Below are 26,485 nucleotides of genomic sequence, written 5' to 3'. Positions count from 1 at the left end.
ATTAATGTCACCCAGTAGTTTTCCTTTTATTTTAAGTTCAACTGTGATTAAGGTTGTTCAGCTCCGGTGGATCTTGAAAAACATTTGGAAAACATTCTGCTGTTACTGTCACTGTCCAAGGTGCTGATCCTGGGCCCTCCAGGAATGCTGAAACTGTACTGGTAATGACGTCTGTTGTGTTTATAATTAATAAAGTGCCTACCTGTCTACAGTAATGTTATATGCTTAGTTTCTACATTTTTACATTAACTTTTATTGTTTTTATTGTAATACGTTTTGGTCTTTTAAAATGTTATACCTTTATGTTCATTTTTGTTAATAATTGTTTGTGTTAGTGTTGTTATGTGAAGCACTGTGCTGTGTGAAAGGTGCTATATGAATAATGATGAGTTGTTAAAACCTTGGTTTCAAGTTTGGCCATGACTTCATCCACAGGAAGTGACTGAGCTCGGGTAAAACTAAAATAGGCTTGTGAACAGAAGTCAGTGTGAAGAGAGCCAAAGTATGACATGTTTGTTTGAATTTGTCTGATAGTTCATCATCTCAAAGATGATCAAGAGAAATGCGAGGTACCAAAACTGAATTTTATAGGACAGGTTCTCATGTCAATGTGATATTTCAGTTTTTAATATTTAACACATTTAAAACAATCCTGTTCTTGTGTTGTCATTATGGGGTAATCAGTGTATATCGATGAGGGATAAACTTACATTTAAATGATTTTAACATAAGGCTGCAATATAACAAAATGTGAAGGTAAAGGGGTCTGAATACTTTCTGAATGCACTGTATAAAAACATATATGAACATTAATCTAATTGCAATACAGGCTCAGTGGATGCAAGAACAGAGGACAAATACTGCAAAACATGCAAAATTAACAATAAAATAGAAGTATATAGTGTGATAGGATTACATTTAATGGTCTTATGTTTCATTAATGTACAGTTATTACTTCTTTCTCATGCCAATTTTGTTATTCAAAAATGTATATACCAGGAATGAACCGTTGTACAACAGACAAGCTAATATATCTTGTCAGTGGGCAGGAAGTGTAAACCTGTCAAAGTATGCTGCGGTCAAAACCACTGCAGTTTGAGTTCTGTGTATAAGGGAAGGAAGGAAGAACAAAGCTATACTCAGAAGGAGAAGTTGATGAAAAACTCACATTTATATGGAATGTAACTTTTCTCTCTCTCTCTCTCTCTCTCTCTCTCTCTCTGTTTTATTCTTGCAAAGTAGAAACATTTCTCAGAAGCAGAGCAGCAGAGCAACAGTGTCGGTGCTGGATGTGAAGATGGGGCACACTTTGCTCTGTGTGCTGGGGTTATTCTGTGAGTACATCAGTGACTTTCTAATTGTGTGACTTTCAGAGGCAGACCCGAGTTTTTTGTCAACATTTTAGTTTTGTATGAATAATCTTGGTTTCTGATTTGGTTTGGTTTAGACTGGAAGACTGTGTTAAATACACTACTACTGCACACATCTTTGCACAATGCATGTACAGTACAGATTTGCAGATTAACAGTGAGTGTCAAACCTATGAATGCAATAGTTCCATACCTTACTTGATCACAGAATATCTCCACAGAAATTTGTAATACTGCTGATTAAACAATAGTTGCTAGTGTTGAAACTGCAGCTAGATTTTAAATGCCTTTTATTATTGTCTGATGAAGTTTTAATCTTTATTTTAGTGCTGAATACACTCCCCTACGGACATGCTGAAGGTGACCAATTGTTTTAGTATTTTTTCAGATTTTTATTATATTTATTCATGTATTATTCATCTCCTATTCATCACCTGCTCTATCACTCTTGATCACTTCCTCCTTTTTCATTTGTCTTCTTTTATATATGTATCATTTCACTCCGTGTATCAATGCAAATTACAGAATGATTCGATTAGTGCCTCATGTGCTTATTAGGGATGCCTGATGCTGTACTGACCATGATGTCAGACTGTATTTTTCTTAAGAGTCTGTTACCTTCATAGAAAGGAATTTTCCTCATTTCACATATTTATCTGATCAAAGTCAGAAACAGTGAAATGCTTCACAAATGGATAGGTGACAAATTATAAACAATGTTTGGGAGACTACAAACATCCACAACAGCTTCAATGCTCCTTTGCAAAGATTCTAAACTCTATTACTCTATTTGTATGTATGTATGAACCTCAACACACATTATTTATCGTCTATTTGCCGTCATGTATGTGTTTTTCCTTAAGCTGCAGTGTGTTGAACTGCTATTTTTTGGGGTATTTTGGGAGACTGTTGTGACCCTCTTTGAGTTCTTTTATTCCTTCAGAAGCTGCTGCTATTAACACTGCTTGGCACTTTACTGACCTTGAGTAGTTTGTTTTAAATAACATTAAAGCTATTTAATAGTATTTATATTATTGTTTTTTAATTTGCTGCAGAATTCAATGAAATGCATCCACATAATTAACTATTATAGATTATAGTTTACATTTTACTTTTTTTAGTTTGTAATCCTGTTTGTATCCTAACTGGACATTTCTGATGTCAACAGTCTTCAACAGGGCCAGTTTGACCCTTGAACCCAACTGGCCTCAGATATTCAGTGGGGAGACAATCACTTTAAGATGTGAGATCCAGGAAGGAGGAGACACTCAGTGGATATATGAATGGACAACAACCAGCTCAAACACACAGTCTCCAACACACAGTGAATACAGGATTATCAGTGCTACTGAGTCCCACAGTGGAGAATACAGGTGTAAGGGTAGAAGGGACTCATATTCCTCAACAGAGTGGAGTATTGCCATCAGATTGAAAGTTTCACGTAAGTTGGACTGTCTTTCATCCATAATAAAATGTTAAATCTAAATATTGCACCACAAACCACTTCTTTCTTTAATAATTATGTAGCAGTATTCAGCTTTTGAAATATAATCACTCACAGGGAAATGTAGTGCAAGCAAGAAACTTATAGGGTGGAATGATGCTGCAGTTTAACACTGTTACCCCCGTTAAGGATAGGTGATACAGATAACTGAGAAGTAGATAACATGTATCATACAGCTGTTTGCCATGCAATTGTTCAACTTGGCTGTTTTATGTTATTTTCATGGGGACATGAAAATAACATAAAACAACAAAACAATCCATTTTACTGACTAATGTCTAACTAACATCTTACCTACCTCCCTAACATAAACAGGACAAAATAAATCAACAATAAGGCCTTCTCACCCATACATCTACCAGAACCGCTCTTTTTGAAGACATTTACCTTTTGTACAACAGAGAACAATCACTTGTTGGTCAGGGAAGAGACGGGATTAAGTCATTTTATGCAATTTTAAAAGACGGAATGAAGTCAACAATTTTAAATTTTTAAAAGACATGCTATCATTCTCTGTCCAATCACTTGCTGCCACCTGCAACTCAACATACTGAGGAAAACATGAAACAGTGTGAACAGCACCACTCTCAATATGACACAGAGTCATAACAACATGCTGTATCTTTAATCAGACAATGAAAATAACAAAACAAAGCGTTATTATGTTATTCACACAGATTGAAAATGGTAGCAGCGTTTTTTTTAACTAATTATTGCTACACTATTTAAATTGAATTAAATCACAGTGACAGTAATTTCCTTTTTTTATGTCTTTGTTCTAAATTAAACAGCACAAACACCAAAGGCCCAACTGAGAGCTGATGGCACAAACATTCCTGTAGGGGGCAGTGTGACCCTGACCTGCTATTTGAAGCGATCATCATCTGGTTGGAACTTCTTCTGGTACAGAGGAGAGAAAACCTCTGAAGCTCTGACCACACCAGATGTTGTCTTCCTCTCAACTGGACAAATCAGTGTCTCACAGGGAGGACTCTACTGGTGCAGAGGAGGAAGAGGAGACCCAGTTTACTACACAGAGTACAGTGATCCAATCAGTTTTAACAACAATGGTGAGTTTGGCATTTGTTTTTGAAACCGAACTAAATATATTTTGTATTAATAATTATTGGTTGATAAAAAGGATAAATACATTATGTTTTGATCTTTTGTCATTTTGTTTTCTGACTGTGAACACGAACAGCTGCAAACAAGGCTGTTGTGACTCTGCAACCAAACTGGTCTGAAATATACAACAGAGAGAAGATCACTCTCAGATGTGAGATCAAGGACGGAGGAGACACTGAGTGGACGTATGAATGGAAAACAACCAGCTCAAAAAAACCTTCAAATCAAAATGAACACAGTATTTGGTCTGCTACTGTATCCCACAGTGGAGAGTACAGCTGTAAGGGCAGAATGAAACATGCTCAACAGTCTTCAACAGAGTGGAGTGATCCCATCAAATTGACAGTATTTGACAGTGAGTCTCATCATATTTATTTTAATATTATACAGTTCACTAAATGGCTGTTTGGTTGATATGTATTTTAAGTAAAGTTAATCTTCAAGTTTGTATGTACTGATTGTACAGGATGCATTTGATCCACTATTGATACATGTTTACGTTCTGAAAAATCACTTTCCAACAGAACCTCAGCCTGTCCTCACTGTGTCTCCATTATGGCTGAGTCCTGGAGACTCTGTAACTCTGAACTGTGAGGTTGAACATCCATCTGCAGGATGGAGGTTCTACTGGTATAAGGCTGTTCCTGATCTATCATCCAGCTACTACAGCTCTGAGCGGCTACCTGGCAGCAGCAATGGGACTGAACAGGATTCCTACATCCTACATGGACTGACACACACAGCAGGATATAAGTGCAGAGCTGTTAGACGAGATCCAGTGTATTACACTGATTATAGTGAACCCAAGTTTGTCTGGTCTGGAGGTCAGTTTGTTTCTGTTTGTCCTCTCAAGAAGCAGATGTTATGTAACCGAAGAGGTTTTGTCTGTGACCAACATGAGGTGTCTTGAAAACAACAGTTGGTTAAAATAGCTGACCTTATGATATTTCCAGCTTTCCACCTTACTATGTGGTGTACCACATGAATCCCCCTGTATCTTTAAAGATAGCAAGTAAAAGTAGAACATTTTTCATTTAAAATGTAATCAAATGGTAGCTGGTTTTCAATATGGAAATCTGTGCTCTGTTTGATCCACTATTACATGTTATTTTTCAGACTTTCATCCATCAGTGTCTCTCACAGTGAGTCCTGACAGAGTGCAACACTTCACCTCTGACTCTGTCTCAGTGAGCTGTGAGGGAAACTCTACTGAGTGGAGAGTGAGGAGGTCTCCTGAGAACAGCAACTGGTCACACTGCTACTGGGGGACAATGACTGGATCCATATGCAAAGTATACAGTAACCAGCAGAGTGATGCAGTGTACTGGTGTGAGTCTGGATCAGGAGAGTTCAGCAATGCCGTCAACATCACTATACAGAGTATGGTTTCATTACATTTTTTTTTCATCCCATTATGTGTTTCAAAATATATTAAAATCTACATTGAGGAGTACAGTTCACTGACTGCTACGTCATGGTCATTATTAAATACCACTAACATTTAGCAGCACATTAGTCCAAACTATTTTTTTTTGCTAGAAATGGCAAACCTCTTTTAAATTAATTTCTTACATTTTATTTTCTTTAACCAGCCACTCAAAAGCTCAATATCCATGTAATTGAATTGTTGTTCCAAAGGATTATTGTACAAAAAATTATATGTAATAAGGTATAAAATCAAAAATCCTCTGTACAGCAGTATAAATCAATCAGGTGCTGGTCAAACACAGATAATGCCAAAGAATCATCTTTGAATATTTTATACTGGCCATCAATTATATGAATTATTATTAAATTAATTAATGAACATAGTTAAATATTTTTATTGTGATTTAACCATGTACATCAGCACAGTCTAAGCTTTTATCTCATTTTGTTTCCACAGAGAGCTCAGTCACACATCTCTCCCACAGACACTGAAAACCATTTCATCATCTTATTATGATGAGGATTGGATGTAGTATACAGTAGATTTATGTAGCTTTATGGGTGATCTGTACTTAAGTTTTCAGTGTAGTTTGTAGGACCTTGTAGACACCTGATGCTTATTTGGTAAAATCATACCAAATAAAGACACATAAATTGTATGTACAAAAGATAAAACATCAGACTTTATGATCACTCTGTAAAATATATCAGTGATGTGTGAATTCAACCAGCTGATCTGACTGAAACCTCATATTCTTTGACTGTTTTACAGAAACAGATATTATCCTGGTGAGCCCTGTCCATCCTGTGACTGAGGGAGATTCTGTTAGTCTGAGCTGCAGATTGAGAAGACAAACATTTGAGTCCAATGTGTTTTTCTATCTAAATGAGAAACTGATTCAAAATGATACCAGAAGGGAGCTGAATATCTCTGCAGTGTCAAAGTCAGATGAGGGTTTCTACAAGTGTCAATACTCACAACAAGTGTCAGCACAGAGTTGGATATCAATTAATGGTGAGTAGGGTTAAACATTTTCTGCATTTTCTTTCATGTAAACTGTGTTTCTGTCTGAGAAAGATTTTTCAGATGATTTCACCTTTTGGATTAACTGTTTCCTTCTGAGCTGAACAAAGTCTGCATCAGTGGCTGTGACAGTCGTGATTTATTGTGAATGGGTCATTTCACACTGTATTCTGACATCTTTGTGTATATTGTACTGTAAGTGTTCAGATGGACATTGAAGCAGGGATTTTTGTTGTGTATGTGCACATGTTTTGTCTGAAGATGTATGTGTATGTTTTTTTGTTTGCTATGACTTGATGTGATATGACTCATCTTTGTTAAATCACTTTGTAAATTCAGTTCAAGAAAAGGGGTATATAAGTTTATTAACTTTTCCTATGTATTATTTATTATTATAGCAGTGCCCAGGCCTAAAAGCTCTTCATTTCATCTATCGTTGATTGTTCGGCTGGTTTGTGGAATCGTTCTCATTATTCTTCTGCTCCTTTTGTATCGCTACACACCGTCCAAAGGTTAGAACTTCTTCTTCTATTATAATCTAATATATAATATGTTTTATCCTTCAGTTATTCAAACAAACATATACTGCTCTCATAGAATAGCACTATTACAACGTACAATAACAAATGATAATAACAACAAATGTTTTCGTTTTTTTTATTCACAGGTTCATGCTGTATCAGGTTGGTTGATCACTCTCTTCTCTCATTTTGAACATAACAACAATACATTACATGTTCTTATTTAAATGTGTTGTATTTGCTTCATGTTGTAGATCAAACCAGTCTGAGAGCATCAATCAGGACTCAAATCATGCGGTCTACGAGAATGAGTCTCAGCTATACTCCACCCTTCTCCATGGTTAGCATTTAAACTAATCATATATATATTTGTTTATACGCATTCACACCTTTAAAGACTGATAGAAATGTTTAGAGGATGTTTAATTAGTAATATATGTTTAAGAAGATGAATCTGCTCTGTAGGTGATACTTCTCTCTATGAATCAATGAGACGTCCTGAAAGACACTGAGAATTCTTGCAGTAAGTAAATCAGGCTGCCAGTGCACTGAATAAGATGTATCAAAATAAGTCAGGATGTCCAGCTACCAAAAGTCTTAATAATTACTTAAAATAATATATAAACAAAACTTCACACTGGCAATGTCCATACAGAACTTTTACCAACCAGGTTAACACTGATATATATGATCACCTATTTTGTATAAAACACATTCATATCACAGGATGTTTACTTAGTATCATGCAATCAAATTGATTAATCTGAACTTTCCACTGCTCTGTAGGTGATGATTGTATCTATGAATCAATCAAAGGCCCTGAAGATGCTGATAAAGGTACAGTATACAGTGGCAGCCACTGGGAATCAGTGGGTCCACCACTTTGGTCCAGACTGTAATATCTCATCTTGTACAGACTTCATGTCCCACAGATAATGTCTCTGAATTACTTTGCTGATCCCCTTTTTGTCTGATGCTACCATGAAGTTGAATTTTTTTTTAATGAAATGTTTCACTGATATTTGATTGCATTTAATTTGTACATATATTATTGGCCCCCAGAGGATACATCTCAGTGACTTTGGTGACTTTGGTATTTTTAACAGTAATTAGATGGATTCAGATTAAATTTAGTACATACATCCATGATCCCCAGAGGATGAATCCCAATGTGTTTGGTGATCATCTGACTTTTCATCTAACTTCATCATCAGGTCAGACAGAGCACTACCATCAGAAATGTCGACTTGGTACACAGCTTCTCCATAAAAAAGTGCACAACATGTTGAAGCATGGCATCAATACCGTCACCCTGTGGCCCTTAATGAAACTCCACCGTATCTCTTGCGTGTTGTTCAATTTGCACCGACTTTCAGACTTTAGATTCAGATGTGAATCTCCAGCATTCCTTGCTGTGACTCTGAGCTGCCAAGCAAATACACACATTTCCTTCAGGAAATTAACATTTTCTAGTTAACAAATGAGAACAAGTTAACATGTTAAGTATGCTAAGATGTTGACATCGGTATTTCGCCCAAAGTGCCGCTGTACCTGCAGCATCACAGGTCTACTACTCTGAATGACATAGAAGTTAGCCCTTTTTCATTAAGTGTCTGAAGGACTCAAGACTAAAACTTGAAATAATATGTATTTGTCTTAAAACTAATTTCATCCATCCTCAGATCAAGTCTGACTATTTATTATAAATGCTGCACGAGTTAAGGAGACTGATTACGGGTGATTGACATAAAATCCTCTAAAATATGTGTATTTCAAATGCAGTCTAATTCATGGATGCTTCGATTGAACATAAACAACATTTGAAAACAAAGTGAGTAATCCAAATAATAACAATAAATAGAAAATCATTTTGAGATGTTTTAGCCTGAAGTGCCAAAAAGTATTGATTTTTTTCTGATTATCTTAACAGGGAAGCAACATGAACCAGAGGAGAGCTCTGTTTACTCTGATGTCAAGATAGGAACTGCTGTCATGCTCAGAGTTTGTATTGAAATCATCACACAGGATTATGGGTCAGCATGCAGTTCAATTGATGTCAGTCAATGTCAAAAAAGTATAATTTCAGAAATGTTACACACACATATATATGGCCTTTTAGACTTTTGACTATTTTTCATCTCACATATATATCATAAAGCTAAATTGTTTTTGTCTTTTTTATTTTACTCTCACCATACATACTGCAGATTATGAAGAATATTGTATGACTGTGTATTGTACTTCTTTTTTAACATGCTACTTTACAGTTGTGAAAAAACAGAAGAGCAAGAGCATTCCGCTTTTTTTAAATATTTGAGCTTATTTTTTATTGTTTGTATTATGATTTACAATTATGTGTTTTAAGTTTGTATTATTATTATTATTATTATTATTATTATTATTTTAGGTGAATTTGCAGCTTTAAAGTCAACATCTTTTGCATCAATAAACTATATTTCCAGCAGTGAGTTGTCAGTTGTTTTTAATTGCTAAATTTGTTCTCAATCTCAATTAAGCACAACAGAACAAAACACATGCAACAGTTTATTAATTAGATTTCCCTTTGATGCATTTGGTATCTGAAGTGATTGTAGTAACATATGAGGTAAAAAGCCATTTCAAATTACAGATATCTTTAAACCACAAACCAAAGTCTTAAAAATGAAAAATAAAATGTTGTAAAACAATAACACCAGCGATTTATAACATTGCTGTTTCACAAATACAGTAAGTCTTGATATTTGGTCTTTCTTTTAGATTAATGTCTGATAAGATGTTTTAAATTTGCCAAATGAAATGAATAATTTTGCTTCTTTAAAGTTGCAATATGTAAGAATTGGTTAAGCTCAACATTCTGCTGTGTTACTGTTGCTGTCCAAGGTGCTGATCCTGGATCACCAAGGAAGACTGAAGCTGTCCTGGGTGATGATGCCTGTTGTTAGCGCTGATGGGCAGGGTTACAATAAGTGCTGTTTGCTCTGTAGGAATTTTAATTACATAATAACGCAACACGCCTGATAGGAGGAGAGGAGTAGGCTTTGTAACTGTGGCATCCTTTTAAATTTAATGGATGGAAACTGGACGACATGTTAGTAGAAATATGTCCAGAGCTGCAGAGACTAACATGTCGTACTGAATAGAGAGAGAGAGAGAGAGAGAGAGAGAGAGAGAGAGAGAGAGAGAGAGAGAGAACCTGTTTGAATGTATCTACATATATATATAAGACAGAGGGGTGCATGGATAAGAAATCAAGGTGTTTGACCACCAGGGTGCCCAGGTGGTCCTAATGTTATGGCTGATCGGTGTACCTATAAATAAAGATATAACATTTGCAGACATGTTTATACACACAGCACACACCCTCATCAAAATACAGGGCATTGGATGGAACAACAGCTGGAATATACTGCATAACATGCACAAATTAACAATAAAATTCTACTATATGGTGTAATATGATTAAATTCAATGGTCTCATGTTTCATAGTTGTGCAATAATTTATTTTAAAATTATTGAGTGAATGAGGGAAAAGTGAACATTGACAATTTGATATGGTTAAATTCAATATTCTTGTGTTTCATGGATACAATTACATGTCACAATATGCTGCGGTCAAAGCAACTGCACTTTGAGTTTTGTGTAAAGGGGGAAGGAAGAAAGAACAGGCTATATTCAGAAGGAGAAGTTGATGGAAAACTCACATTTATATGAAATGTTACTTCTCTTTCTCTCTCTGCTTTATTATTGCAAAGTAGAAACATTTCTCAGAAGCAGAGCAGCAGAGTGACAGTGTTGGTGCTGGATGTGAAGATGGGGCACACTTTGCTGGGGTTATTCTGTGAGTACATCAGTGACTTTCTGATTTATCAACCTGGTAGTTTTATAGATTTATAAGCATAATCTTGGTTGCTGATTTGGTTTGGTTCAGAGTGGAGGACTGTGTTAGATACTCTACTAGAATAGTTTTTTTTTCATTAGGTTTTACACACATATTGGCACTATGCATGTACTGTATGTGGTCTAAGGCAGTGGTTCTCAACCTTTTTGGTGTCAAGGACAGACAAATTGATACACATCAGGCTCCAGACTTGTATTTAACTGAATGTCTCATTGATCCCCATCAGATAAGATTTAGTTATTCCATAACTGTGTGTACTGTAGATTGGCAGATTAACAGTGAAGAGTGTGAAACCAACAGATGAGTCATTCTTATACAGTCTCTCATTGGCCTAACTTCTAGTTCTAGTTAACACAATAATGGTTATTCCACAGTTTTCTGAGGACGCCCTGTGGAACACCCCAGGTTGAGAGCCACTGGTCTAAGATATTGTTATGTACATAGCTCTGGATTTAACTGTATTGCTATTGTTATTTTATCATTTTCATTTTAAAAAACATTTTATCTTTATTTGTTTGCTACCTCTTTAATAACTCACAGAATATCATCACAGAAATATTTGATACTGTTGATTAACTGAACAATAGTTGGATTTTATATTTCTTTGATTATTGTCTGATGAAGTTTTTATTTTTATTTTAGTGCTGAATACACTCCTCTCTGGACATGCTGAAGGTGACTAATTGTTTCTTTCTGTTTTTAAATACTCACTCACTCACTCTTTTTGGTAGTGACATGGTTTGCTGGCCAGTGTGTTTTTGGTATTACCTGTAGGAGCTGCAAAAGTCATAAATCATCAGATGCTTCACATACAGATTGGTGACAAATGATAAACCAACCTAAAGTGTCTTAGTAAAGTATTTGGGACACAACAAACCTCCATAACAGCTTCAAGACTCATTTGCAAAGATAACATGAGTCTCTAAACTCTCCTCTACCACCAAGTTAAGCAGCAACAATATTACTTATTAATGAGCCATATTTACATCCAGTCATGACATCATGGGGTGCTGCTAACATGGCAGCCCATCACTCCATATCTCTCCCTGTTTGCATCTCCACAAGTGCACAAGTGTGCATTTCAGCCTTGTGTGTGTGTGTGTGTGTGTGTGTGTGTGTGTGTGTGTGTGTGTGTGTGTGTGTGTAAAATAAAAAAGAGTGAAAAGAACTATTTCTCCAATAGGGTTAGGGTATTAACAAAACAGTTCTCTACCTTTGTTACAGGTGTTGATGCAATCCTGGAAATACCTGCATTCAGTTTGTTTAAAGGAGACTCAGTGACTCTGAGCTGTAAGCGTCGTAGTACTCCAAGAAATGAGATGAAAGCTACCTTTTTCAAAGATGGATCACCTCTTCAAATGGACAGATACCATTACTCTCACAACATAGGAAAAATAACCTTTGATCCAGTGTCAGTTTCAGATAGGGGCACTTACAAGTGTCAGTTTGATGATGGGGCAGAATCTGAATCGAGACAACTGAAAGTGGAAGGTATGTAGCTGTCAATGTAATGAAAAAAAGAATAAAAAAAGTTCACAAAATAATCTACGATCAAACATCCACTTATAAGTTTGTCTGAGCTTTCTTTTGCATTTCACTGTCTTCATTCAGTAAAGATTGCTTTTTTTATCTTGCAGTAAATGCTACATAAAGTGTTCATACTTTTCAAAAATTACTAAGGAAATGCGGATCTACAAGTGAATATTTTCTCTGCTCTCATCTAACCAATTAATAACCAATTTCAAGGCAGAGAGAGCTCAGTGCAACTTAATGAAACTGAAGCAAATTAAGAAACACATTCACTCATTGGACACTGGAAACTAAAGATATATGAATACCATTACTACTTGTCAGTGATATTGCAGAACAAGCTAATTTTAGATATTGATTGCATGGTTTTATTCTTGCAGATATTGGATACACCTAGCATCACCTAGCTAGTATCATACGTCTTGTATTTAAATTTAGTTCTGTTTTTATTTTGTTTTAAGCAGTGTATGTGTTGTACAACTGTTCAATGTGTTTGCAATGTCGCTTGTGTCACTTTCGATTTGCATCTGTTTCTTAAGCTGCAGTGTGTTCTCTCATGTAGAATCACACATGTCTGGAGTTTGATTATGTAACAGTGAATTTAAACAATGATGGTTTTATTTGTGTCATGTTGAAATGTAAAGAACATTTTAACAGCATGTTCATTACAGTAACTTTCCTGTTTTAATCTTTTTGTTTTTTTTTCTAAATTAAACAGGACGTAGACGTCAGGTCACACTGACAGCAGATAAGACAATCATACCACTGGGGGGCAGTGTGACACTGACATGCTCTGTGGAGGATCCTGGTGGCCTCAAATATAAATTGTTCAGACAGACGTCAGACACTTTTGGAAAAACTTTTCAGACCATAAACCATGATGACTCACACACCGTTATCTCAGTTGGAGGCAGATACACCTGCAGTGGATGGAGAAGGGAACCAGAAGTCCTCACACCTGAAAGTAATGCAGTCACCATTCAGGAAACTGGTGAGTTTATTAATTTGCTCTGGAATAAAACAACATACATTCTTAATGTTCTTAAACAATGCCTTAGGTGTGGAAGAAAGCCACTGTTAGAAGAAAACGAAGAAGAACAAATAAATGATGTTAGCTCAGTACCATTTGTTGGAATTGGAAAAGGTATTATATTGTTCATCACGGTGAAAATGTAATATCTGTTTGATTTTCTTCAGTTCAGTCAGCCAACTCATGTTTGAAATGTTATATGTATGGCATATTTAGATTTTAGCGTCTAGGTCCGATTTCATCACTCCCCACAGATATGTTACACAGAGATATTGGGGAGTGATGCGCAAACACCTTAACCCCCAGTCGGAGCCTACAGGTGGATGCTGGAGTGGTGTTGGGGCTTACAGCGCAGCAGGCAGCAATAGCTTACAGAGCAGCAGCAGCAATACGGATGCAGGGCAACAGCGGCATTGACAGAGCAGAGGGAGAGCTGGGAAATTGTGCAGTTTAAATAGACCGCCAGATTGGAGGGGAGCGCTTGGTTAGTGATTATGGAATGAGGCATGTCATGTGTGTAATCAGCGCAGCTCGAGTTGACTGCCTGAACTAGCTCACAGGCTTCGCTCCATTTTTTGAACAGACACAATAGAGGAGCGGATGTAGTTTAGTTTTATTTATGAATGTCTGTAAAATATGTAGTTCTGCTGAATGTTTTACAGTGGCTGAGATGACAAATTGTGCTGGAAGGTAAAAAAGTTGATAAAAACTTTAAGTTACATGAACTTTAAATCTTAGTTTTTAATCTAGGATATTTTTTTATGTCAACAGTTCCCAACAGGGCCAGTTTGACCCTTGAACCCAAATGGCCTCAGATATTCAGGGGTGAGACGATCACTCTAAGATGTGAGATCCAGGGAGGTGGAGACACTCAGTGGACGTATGAATGGACAACAACCAGCTCAAACACACAGTCTCCAACACACAGTGAATACAGGACTATCAGTGCTACTGTGTCCCACAGTGGAGACTACAGGTGTAAGGGTAGAAAGGACTCATATTCCTCGACAGAGTGGAGTAATGCCATCAGATTGAATATATCACGTAAGTTGGACTGTTTGTTATTCACACTAAATAAAACAGCAGGAAACATTTCTCCCTCCAACAATAATGAAATCTCTTTCAGGCAGCTCAGTAAGAAATTCTGTTTGTTGTTATTTTTGTGTGTGATAACAGAATAACAGACAGGAAACAGTATACATTGCACTGTTGAATTATATATGATTCCCAGAACTAGAAACACAGTTGTTCTCCAACGGATCAAAAATCACATTGAATCTGTGCTGAACTCAGCAACAGGGCACATTTTCTCACTAACAAGCTGTTAGTGTTAGTTTTTGTTTGGGAAGCATGCACCACTGAAAAACTGCACTAATAATACATTAACAGCACTAAGTTAGCTATTTGTTAACTGTTACTGACAAAGGAAAGTCATGTCATGATTTAGTTATTTAGAATTCTGTTTCTAAGTCTGTTATGAAGTAAAATATTTTTCTGAGGGGAATTCCTTCAGCCATTTACTTGTTTTGTTTTTTTCTCTAAACTGAACAGCGTATAAACCTAAACCCACACTGACAGCACACAAAACCATCATACCAGTAGGGGGCACTGTGACACTGACCTGCTCTGTGAGGGGCTCTGCTAACTGGAAATACTACTGGTTCAAACATGCATCAGACTCTTCTGAAGCTCAGCCCATAAGGGATGTTGTACCAGACAGAGTTATCAGTGTCTCACAAGGAGGTCTCTACCACTGCAGAGGAGGAAGAGGAGATCCACTGTTCTTCACAGAGAACAGCGATAAAGTCAATATTCAGGAAACTGGTGAGTTTAGTTATTTGTTCTGGAATAAAACAATATGTATTATTAAAATCTGTGATGAAGAAAATACTCATTTTGGTACAGTAGGAAAAAATGTAAGTTACTGAACAGGTTGACTGGCAGAAGGGAGATTTGTGGGTTTGTAGTCCCTCTTCCCCGTCACTGAATAATATAATCAGTAATATTGGTTAAAAATATAGAAATATAACATTTCTCTAGATTTACAGGGTTATCGATCACAAATCACAACTTTTGTTTATTCTATTAAGATTTTAAGTTGCATTAACTTTAAATCTTTATGTTAAATAAAAAGGTGCTGACTTGTTCGTAGACGTTTAATTAAAACTGTTTGTTAAATTTTCAGAAACCAGCCAACATGATAAAATAGACATTAAACACAACACTTACAGCAAAATGTTTTTCCATATTCCTGGGGTCAGTAAATGCATCCTGTGGAAGGATACCAGTATTTTGGTACTATTAACACTGCTTTGCACTACTATTACTACTGACCTTTGAGTATTTTCTTTTAAATAATTGATAACATTATAGCTGTTTAGTTGTATTTGTATAAGTTTTTTAAATTTGCTGCAGAATACAACAACATGCATTCATGTAATTACCATTAGGATTATAGAGGAAAACAATTATCTTTTGCTTGTTTAGTTTTTAATCCTGTTTGTTTCCAACTGGACATTTTTTTACGTCAACAGTTCCCAACAGGGCCATTTTGACCCTTGAACCCAACTGGCCTCAGATATTCAGTGGTGAGACGATCACTTTCAGATGTGAGATCGGGCGAGGTGGAGACACTCAGTGGACGTATGAATGGAGAACATCCAGCTCAAACACAAAGTCTACAACACACAGTGAATACAGGATTAGTGCTCAGTGGTCCCACAGTGGAAAAAAAAGGGGAAGGGGAAGAGAGGAAAAAAACTCAACAAAAAAGGGGAAAAAAACAAAAAATTTTTTTTTAATAAGTTTTTAATATTTTTTTTCACACTGAAAATCTGTTTTTATTTTGTCATTTATCTAAATAAAACAACATTTCTCCAACAATAATAAAGTACTTACAGGTAGCTCAGTAAGAAATTATGTTTGCTTTTAGCGTGGAAAGAAAATAACTTAAAAGTATAGAAAAGTGCAGAAATATGCAAGAATAAATAAAAAATATATAAAATAATATTCAAGTAACTTATAGGGTGGAATGATGGTGCAGTTTAACACTGTTCCCCCACAGGAAGAAGGTTCAGGGTGTGAAGCTAACTTTTGGGCAATGGGTTGAGTTAACTCACAGGTTAGTTTGGATTAATGACCTCATTGGCTAATGTACATTGCCTGTAGGTGTTAGTGTGAATGGTTGTCTGTATTATGTGTTAACACTTGATAGACTGATTCAGTGTGAAGTTGGACAGGATCAAGCTCCCTGTGACCCTGCAAAGGATAGATCACTGAGAAGTAGATAGCATGTATTTTACAGTTGTATAAAGTAATGAAAAGCCACAGTGAAAATGTTCAGCTTGGCTCTTCAAACCTCAAACGCAGGTTTCTGCCTTCACAAATGTAGTTTTCAGTGGAGTGACAAAGTAATATGCAACTTAGTACATTTTATTTATTTATTTTATGGATTCTTCTGATTGCAACACATGCTTCATCCTCACAATATAATCATAAAATGAAAAGATGACACAGTGATTGATTATTTTATTCACACAGATCCCAAATGCTGGCAGTGTCACTTGCTGACAAATTTGCTGTTTCAAAATGGGGAAAATATCTCATATTTCTAAATACAGCTTGGTTTTTGTAAATTTGGTGAACTGTGCTCCTGGATAGTTACAGTAGAGATACAGAAACACAGCAACAGAGCTCATTTGCCAGAATTAAACAATGTGTATAAATTTTGGTGTGAACCAGTGTATAAAGTAAATTCAATGTTAATATTAAAAATATCATTCATAAGTTAAAGTCTCAAATTCAACTATTTTGTGCCTGTGGGAGTTAATCACATCACATTTCTTACAAAGTGATTATCATACAGTCAATTAAAAGGCTGTTGCATTCACATCTATTTTTAAAGTAAATCTTGATGTTTGTTTGTACTGATTGTGAAGAGTTTGATCCATTATCAATGTTTTAATTCTGAAAATCACTTTTCCAACAGATAAACCTCAGCCTGTCCTCACTGTGTCTCCATTATGGCTGAGTCCTGGAGACTCTGTAACTCTGAACTGCAGTATTAAAGATCCATCTGCAGGATGGAGGTTCTACTGGTATAAGGCTGTTCCTGATGTATCATCCAACTACTACAGCTCTGAGCTGCTACCTGGCAGCAGCAATGGGACTGAACAGGATTCCTACATCGTACATGGACCGACACACACAGCAGGATATAAGTGCAGAGCTGGAAGAGGAGATCCAGTGTATTACACTCAAGACAGTAAACCCAAGTTTGTCTGGTCTGGAGGTCAGTTTGTTTCTGTCTGTTTTCTCAAGAAGTAGATGTTATGTCATCTATTTTCCGTCTGTGACCAAAATACAGTATCTTGAAAACTAACAACTATGTTGGCAAATAATTGGCTGTGTACGTTCATGGCTTTTACTGAAACTGAACTTTCCTCTGCAGTGAGTACTTTGGATACTTTAGCTTATCTTCCTGCTTATACCTATTCTTACTTGTGCAGGCAGGACATGGTCAGATAGGCGTACAGACAGACAAAACCGGTAAGCAGGCAGGTTAATGTACAAGGCAAACAAACAACTCCAACCAATAAGAAGAAAAGACTGATTGTGTATGGAGACAATGCAACACGTTATAGTATGAAATAATCACCCCCTGTGTTGTTGAAAGATTACAAGTAAAAGTATGGCATTTATCATTTTAAATGTAATCAAATAGTAGTACGCTTTCAAAAAATCATGGAAATCATAGTTTGACCAAAAACACTGCAATGTCTGCACTAATCGTCAACAATAAAAATAATAATGCAATAAATATTTACATTGTGACATTATTAATCCTGAAAACACTGTTCTCTGTTTGATCCATTATTACATGTTGTTTTACAGATTTTCATCCATCAGTGTCTCTCACAGTGAGTCCTGACAGAGTGCAACACTTCACCTCTGACTCTGTCTCAGTGAACTGTGAGGGAAACTCTACTGAGTGGAGAGTGATGAGGTTTACTGAGAACAGCTACCATTCATACTGCTCCTCCTGGGGGACAATGACTGGATCCACATGCAACATAGACAGTAACCAGCAGAGTGATGCAGTGTACTGGTGTGAGTCTGGATCTGGAGAGTTCAGCAATGCGGTCAACATCACTATACTGGGTATGGTTTCATCACATTTTCTTTTTCCTTCATACATTATTTTAACTCTGTAAAATAAACTATCATTACAAAGAAACAATATCTGTGATCTGTCCTCCACTCATTCGGAAGTTTCTCAACCAGCGGATCTGACTGAAACCTCATATTCTTTGACTGTTTTACAGAAACAGATATTATCCTGGTGAGCCCTGTCCATCCTGTGACTGAGGGAGACTCTGTTAGTCTGAGCTGCAGATTGAGAAGACAACCAAATGAGTCCAATGTGTTTTTCTATCTAAATGAGAAACTCATTCAAAATGATACCAGAAGGGAGCTGAATATCTCTGCAGTGTCAAAGTCAGATGAGGGTTTCTACAAGTGTCAATACTCACAACAAGTGTCAGCACAGAGTTGGATGTCAGTTAATGGTGAGTAGGATTAAACATTTTCTGCATTTTCTTTGAAATAGCATTAGTTTCAGATAATTTCACCTGTTGCATTAAGTAGAAAAGACTGTTTCCTTCTGAGCTGAAGAAAGTCTGCATCAGTGGTTGTGATAGTCATGATTCATTGTGAATGGGTAATAGCACACTGTATACTGACATATTTGTGTATATATTGTACCATACAGCATTTTCATTCCACTTTCACCACATGCATAGCATTAAAACAGGGATTTTCATTGTGTATGTGTTGTTTACACTTCTAGATTGATAAATGTATATGTATGTTTTGTCTTTACTATGGCTGGATGTGACATGACTCTGAAGTTTCTTAACAGTTCTTATTTATTATTTATTATTATAGCAGTGTCTGAAAGCTCTTCCTCTCCTGTACCGGTGATTGTTGGGCTGGTTTTTGGAATTGTTCTTATTATTCTTCTGCTCCTTTTGTATCGCTACAGACCGTCCAAAGGTTAGACCTTCTCAAACTATTATAATCTGATATTTAACATTTTATATGATATTTTTTAAGCTTTTATTATCCAAAGACACATACATTTTCTGATATTTTTTTTTACACAGGTTCATGCTGTATGAGGTTGGTTGAACAATCTCTTCTCTCATTTTGAACATAACAACAATACATTACACGTTCTAATTTATATGTGTTGTATTTGCTTCATGTTATAGATCAAACCAGTCTGAGAGCATCAATCAGGACTCCGACACAAATTGTGTGGTCTACGAGAATGAGGCTCAGCTATACTCCACTCTTCTCCATGGTAAACATTAAAACTAATCATAAATATGTGCTTATATGCATCTTTATCTTTAAAGACACATAAATATATATAACATTTATAAATAATCAGATGATGTTTAATTGGTAACATGCAATTAAATTGATTAATCTGACCTTGGCTTGATTGTCACTGCTCTATAGGTGATCTTTCTGTCTATGAATCAATCAAACGCCCTGAAGAGACTGAAAACGGTACAGTTCATACTTTTTTTTATGATCAATGCCCTCTCAAATCTAAATGAAAATATTTTAGATATGAGCTTTCTTTTGCTCTCAGTAAGCAAATATGGCTGCCAGTGCACTTGAAATACGTCAGCATACCAGAAGTCTTCAAACAAGATTAAATTACATAATAATAATACTTTTGGTATTCTTGTTTCTTTGTTTGTTTGAACCTGCAATCTTCAAGTTTGGAGATGTGTGCTAACTATTGAGCCACCATCCTAAGAGACTACTGGTGTTGTGGCTCTAACCACAGCAATGTTTATCAGTGGGTTCACCACTTTGATCCACACTGAAATATCTCATTAAATATTTTAAACAGACAATCATATCACAAGACGCTTACTTAGTATTGTGAAATTAAATAGATTCATGTGAACTTGTCTTGATTTCCACTGCTCTGTAGGTGATGTTTCTCTCTATGAATCAATCAAAGGCCCTGATGACACTGAAAATGGTACAGTATATCACCTTTGTCCTGACTGTAATATCTCATCAACTGTTGTGTGTTGTTTTTTTACCACCATCAATAATCAACAATAATCAACAATGTGTTTGGTTATACTCAAATTTTAAATTTGAACAATAGTTTATGACCAAATACCTGCAAAAATAATGACATTCCAATCAGTGCTGGTTGTACTTATCACAGTTTTCAGGACAAAATTGGATTGTAACCCATTTTGTAAATGTTGTACATATATTCTAATACCAGTACAGTTTGTTTGAATGAGATGAGGTGAAACTTGGTACACAACTTCTCCCTAAGCATGTGCACTATTTATTGAAACATGGCACCAGTAGCTCCACCTTGTGGCCATTGATAAAACACCACAATATGTTTTGAATGCATTATTTATTTACATTAGTTTAAATTGACATGAAACAACTAGAAAAAAGAATCTTGCACGCCAGATTATATCATATTTTTGACATCATGTCTTTGCTAGCGGGAGGGGGATGGAGGTCTCAATTTGATCTGATTTAAGGGGACTGATTACAAGGGATTAATATAAAATTGTCTAACTAAAAATTCTGTACATTTCAAATGCAGATAATGTCCAGGATGTCGCATATCCTTCGATTGAACTTAAAAACATTTGAAAACAAGGTGAGTACTCCAAATAGTTGCAATAAATAGAAAATAATTTTGAGATGTTTTGGCCTCAAGTGACAGAAAGATTTTTTTTTCTGATTATCTTCACAGAGAAGCAGCATGAACCAGAGAGCTCTGTTTACTCTGATGCGATGATAGGAACTGTGGTCAGGCTCAGAGTTTGTATTGAAAGTATTACACAGGAGGTCATTATGGGTCAGCATGCAGTTCAATTGATGTCAGTCAATGTCAAAATAGTTTAATTTCAGAAATGTTACACACATATATGTGGCCTATTAGTCTTTTGACTATTTTCCATCTCACAGATATATCATAAAGCTAAATTGTTTTTGTCTTTTTTATTTTACTCTCGCCATACATACTGCAGATTATGAAGAATATTGTACGACTGTGTATTGTACTTCTTTTTTAACATGCTACTTTACAGTTGCTAAAATTGTTCTCAATCTCAATTAAGCACAACAGAACAAAACACATGCAACAGTTTATTTAATTAGATTTTCCTTTGATGCATTTGGTATCTGAAGTGATTGTAGTAACATATGAGGTAAAAAGGCATTTCAAATTACAGATATCTTTAAACCATTTTATAAGTATGCAGCCCACATAAAGTCTTAAAAATTAAAAATAAAATGTTGTAAAACAATAACACCAGCGATTTATAACATTGTTGTTTCACAAATCACCTGATTTTAAGTCTTGATATTTGGTCTTTCTGTTGGATTAATGTCTGCTAAGATGTTTAAAATTTGCCGAATTAAATTAATAATTTTTTTTCTTGAAAGTTGCAATATGTAAGAATTGGTTCAGCTCAACATTCTGCTGTGTTACTGTCGCTGTCCAATGTGCTGATCCTGGATCACCCAGGAATACTGAAGCTGTCCTGGGTGATGATGCCTGTTGTCAGCAGTATTGTAGAGAAAAGTATCCCATCACCCCAGGACATAATGTTTGCATGTCAACTCTTCGTTTTAAGTTTGACCACAACTCCACCCGCAGCAAGTGACTGAGCACGAGCGAAACTGAAATAGTATCACAAACAGAAGTGAGAGTGAAGAGAGCCAAAGCACATGTCTGTTTGAATTTGTCTCTGTTTTCCCTTTGTCGTTATGGGGTATTGAGTGAACGAGGGAAACAATTTTAGCATAATGCTGCAACATTATAAAATGTTGCAAAGGTGAAGGGGTCTGACTCTGATTACTTCCTGAATGCACTGTATAAACACAAAGCACGCTCATTGTAATACAGGCACTGCTGCAAGAACAGAGGGCAAATACTGCATAACATGCACAAATTAACAATAAAACGTTAATAAATGGTGTGATATGGTTCAATTCAATAGTCTTGTGTTTAATGGATTTGCGATAATTACTTATCGTTTATGACATTTTAAACAGTTTTAGGGTCCAGGAACAAACCTTTTCACCATAGACAAGCTAATATATGTCAGTGGGCAGGAAGTGTGAACATGTCAAAATATGCTGTGGTCAATGCCACTGCACTTATGAGTTTTGTGTAAAAGGGAAGGAAGAACAGACATGAGGCTATATTCAGAAACAGAAGTTGACCAAGAAAAGTTCCATGATATGTAACTCCTCTCTCTCTCTCTTTGCTTTATTATTGCAAAGTAGAAACATTTTCTCAGAAGCAGAGCAGCAGAGCGACAGTGTCAGTGCTGGATGTGAGGATGGGGCACACTTTGCTCTGTGTGCTGGGGTTGTTCTGTGAGTACATCAGTGACTTTCTAATTTTATGACTTTTAAAGACTTTTTTTATCAACATGGTAGTTTTATAGATTTATAAACATAGACTTGGTTGCTGATTTGGTTTGGTTCAGAGTGGAGGAGTGGTGTTATATATATATATATACTCTACAAGAATACTTATTTTTTCATTAGGTTTTACACACATATTGGCACTATGCATGTACTGTATGTTATACATTATATATAACATGGTCTAAGGCAGCGGTTCTCAACCTTTTTGATGTCAAGGACTGACAACTTGATCAGGCTCTGGACCTGTATTTAACTGAATGTCTCATTGATCCCCATCAGATTTAGTAGTTAACTGTGTGCACTGTAGATTGGCAGATTAACAGTGAAGAGTGTGAAACCAACAGATGAGTCATTCTTATACAGTCTCTCATTGGGCTAACTTCTAGTTAACACAATAATGGCTATTCCTTATTTTTCTGAGGACGCCCTGTGGAACACCCCAGGTTGAGAACCACTGGTCTAAGATATTGTTATGTACATAGCTCTGGATTTAACTGTATTGCTTTTGTTATTTTATATTTTTCATTTGAAAACATTTAATCTTTAGTTGTTTGCTGCCTCTTTAATAAATCACAGAATCATCACAGAAATGTTTGATACTGTTGATTAACTGAACAATAGTTGGATGGTATTTCTTTTTTTGATTATTGTCTGATGAAGTTTTTATTTTTATTTTAGTGCTGAACACACTCCTCTCTGGACATCCTGAAGGTGAATAATTGTTTTTTTTCTGTTTTTAAATATTCACTCACTCACTCTTTTTGGTAATGACATGGTTTGCTGGCCAGTGTGTTTTTGGTATTACCTGTAGGAGCTGCAAAAGTCATAAATCATCAAATGCTTCACGTACAGATTGGTGACAAATGATAAACCAACCTAAACTGTTTTAGTAAAGTATTTGGGACACAACAAACCTCCATAACAGCTTCAAGGCTCCTTGAAAGATAACATGAGTCTCTAAACTCTACTATACCACCAAGTTAAGCAGCAACAATATTACGGTGATGAGCCATATTTACACCGATCAGCCATAACACTATGACCAGCTGGGCACCCTGGAGGATATTATGCCGCCCCTAAGCAACAATCTGTGATGCACTGTGTGTTCTAACCCCTTTCTATCAGAACTTTTTCAGCAGTTTGAGCTACAGTAGCTCGCCTGTTGGATCAGACGACACGAGCCAGCCTTCACTCCCCAGTGCATCAGTGAGCCTTTGCCACACATGACCCTGTCTCTAGTTCACTGCTTTTCCTTCCTTGGACCACTTTTGATAGGTACTGACCTCTGCAGACCAGGAACACCCCACAGGAGCTGCAGTTTTGGAGATGCTCTGACCCAGTCGTTTATCCATCACAATGTGGCCCTTGTCAAAGTCGCTCAAATCCTCATGCTGCCCATTTTTCCTGCTTCTAACACATCAACATGAGGACAAAATGTTCACTTGCTGCCTAATATATCCCACCCACTGACAGGAGCCATGATAACCAGATAATCAGTGTTACTCACTGTCAGTGGTCGTAATATTGTGGCTGGTCGGTGTATATGCACTGTATTTATATGATGTATGAACATAAATATAATCTCAATTCTAATTTTTTGGATTTGAAATGTTAAACCTCGACTGGCTTCAGTTGTAATTTCTCAGAAAGCATGTGGTATGAAACTCAGCACACATGATGATAAACTGACATGATGAGGGAAAATGACATCAAGATATTTATATAGATCATAGATCAGCGTTCACAACAATAGTTCGAAACTATTAGATGTTTCTTTCTAAAAGTCAAGTCCTCTATGTGACCTGCAAAAACAATATCATATAACTGTTACAGTAATGTAACAAACAGGGCAGCTGTTTTTAAGAAACTGGTAAATGTACGTTTATGGAGTAAACATATAATTAATAATTAAGTGTGATGTCTACAGCTTCTTTGAAATACAACTTAATGTGAATGTTCATGATACAGTTAAAAAACATTACATTAAACTTAGTTCTTTATTAATTTATTTAGTTCTTTTTTTATTTTGTTTTAAGCAGCTAACTGTTCAATGTGTTTGCTATGTCGCTTGTGTTCTTTCTATTTGCATCTGTTTCTTAAGCTGCAGTGTGTTGTTCTCTCATGTAGAATCACACATGTCTGGAGTTCCATTATGTAACAGTGAATCTAAACAATGAGGGTTTATAATGTGTTGTGTCAAAATGTAAAGAACATTTTAACAGCATGTTCATTACAGTAACCTCCCTGTTTTATTCTTTTTTTATTTTATTTAACTAAACAGCACATAGACGTGAGGTCACACTGACAGCAGACAAGACAATCATACCACTGGGGGGCAGTGTGACACTGACATGCTCTGTGGAGAATCCTGCTGGCTTCAAATATGAATGGTTCAGACAGACGTCAGACACATACACAAAAACTCGTCTTCAGACCGCAAACCTTGATGACTCACACACAGTTATCACACTTGGAGGCAGATACACCTGCAGAGGATGGAGAAGGGAACCAGAAGTCCTCACACCTGAAAGTAATGCAGTCACCATTCAGGAAACTGGTGAGTTTATTAATTTTCTCTGGAATGAAACAACATACATACTTAATGTTCTTAAACAATGCCTAAGGTGTTTAGGAAAGCCATTGTTAGTTAAAAGAAAAAAAGAAGAACTCTAATGAATAAATGATGTTAGCTCAGTATCATTTGTTGGAATTGGAGTAGGTATTATATTGTTCATCACGGTATAAATTGAATATTTGTTTGATCTTCTTCAGTTTTTGAACAGACACAATAGAGGAGCGGATGTAGTTCAGTTTTATTTTTAAATATCTGTAAAATATGTAGTTCTGCTGAATGTTTTACAGGAGCTGAGATGACAAATTGTGCTGGAAGGTAAAAATTTTGATAAAGATTTTAGGTTGCATGAACTTTAAACCGTTTTTGAGCTTGGATATTTTTTTATGTCAACAGTTCCCAACAGGGCCAGTTTGACTCTTCAACCCAACTGGCCTCAGATATTCAGTGGTGAGACGATCACTCATAGATGTGAGATTGATGGAGTTAGAAACACTCAGTGGACGTATGAATGGGAACCAACCAGCTCAAACACACAGTCTCCAACACACAGTGAATACAGGATTATCAGTGCTCAGTGGTCCCACAGTGGAGACTACAGGTGTAAGGGTAGAAGGGACTCATATTCCTCAACAGACTGGAGTAAGGCCATCAGATTGAATGTATCACGTAAGTTGGACTGTTATTATTCACACTAAAAATGTCATGTTTTTATGTTTTTATTTGTCCAAATGAAAGAGCAGCTCAGTAAGAAATTGTGTGAAAAATAGTGTGAAAAAGAACAACTTTAGAGGAACCAGCATACATTGTACTGTTGAATTCTAATGATCAAGGAAGAACAGAGAACTATGCAGTTGTTGTCCAAGTGATGAATAAATCCCATTTAATCTCTGCTGAACTCATCAACAGGACACCAAGCTGTGAACATTCTGTATGGGAACTATAAATGTTTAACATAACTATTCTGTGTCCAATGAACAA

General features: G+C 36.1%; 1 protein-coding gene across 1 annotated transcript in view; it reads left to right on the top strand.

Moving 5' to 3' along the window:
* Positions 1 to 293: 293 nt before the first annotated feature.
* LOC127364547 (uncharacterized) overlaps positions 294 to 26,485 on the top strand; it is an 82,907-nt gene continuing 56,715 nt past the window's right edge. The window contains exons 1-5 of the mRNA XM_051402174.1: positions 294 to 1,334; positions 11,514 to 11,546; positions 12,096 to 12,362; positions 25,214 to 25,489; positions 25,901 to 26,173. Of these exons, the coding sequence (XP_051258134.1) occupies positions 1,298 to 1,334; positions 11,514 to 11,546; positions 12,096 to 12,362; positions 25,214 to 25,489; positions 25,901 to 26,173 (886 nt within the window). The 5' untranslated portion in view covers positions 294 to 1,297. The remainder of the gene's footprint in view (positions 1,335 to 11,513; positions 11,547 to 12,095; positions 12,363 to 25,213; positions 25,490 to 25,900; positions 26,174 to 26,485) is intronic.

The sequence above is a fragment of the Dicentrarchus labrax genome, unplaced genomic scaffold (genome assembly GCF_905237075.1).
Source record: "Dicentrarchus labrax unplaced genomic scaffold, dlabrax2021, whole genome shotgun sequence".
NCBI classification, from domain to species: domain Eukaryota; kingdom Metazoa; phylum Chordata; class Actinopteri; family Moronidae; genus Dicentrarchus; species Dicentrarchus labrax.
This window is presented reverse-complemented; position numbering and strand designations above follow the sequence as displayed.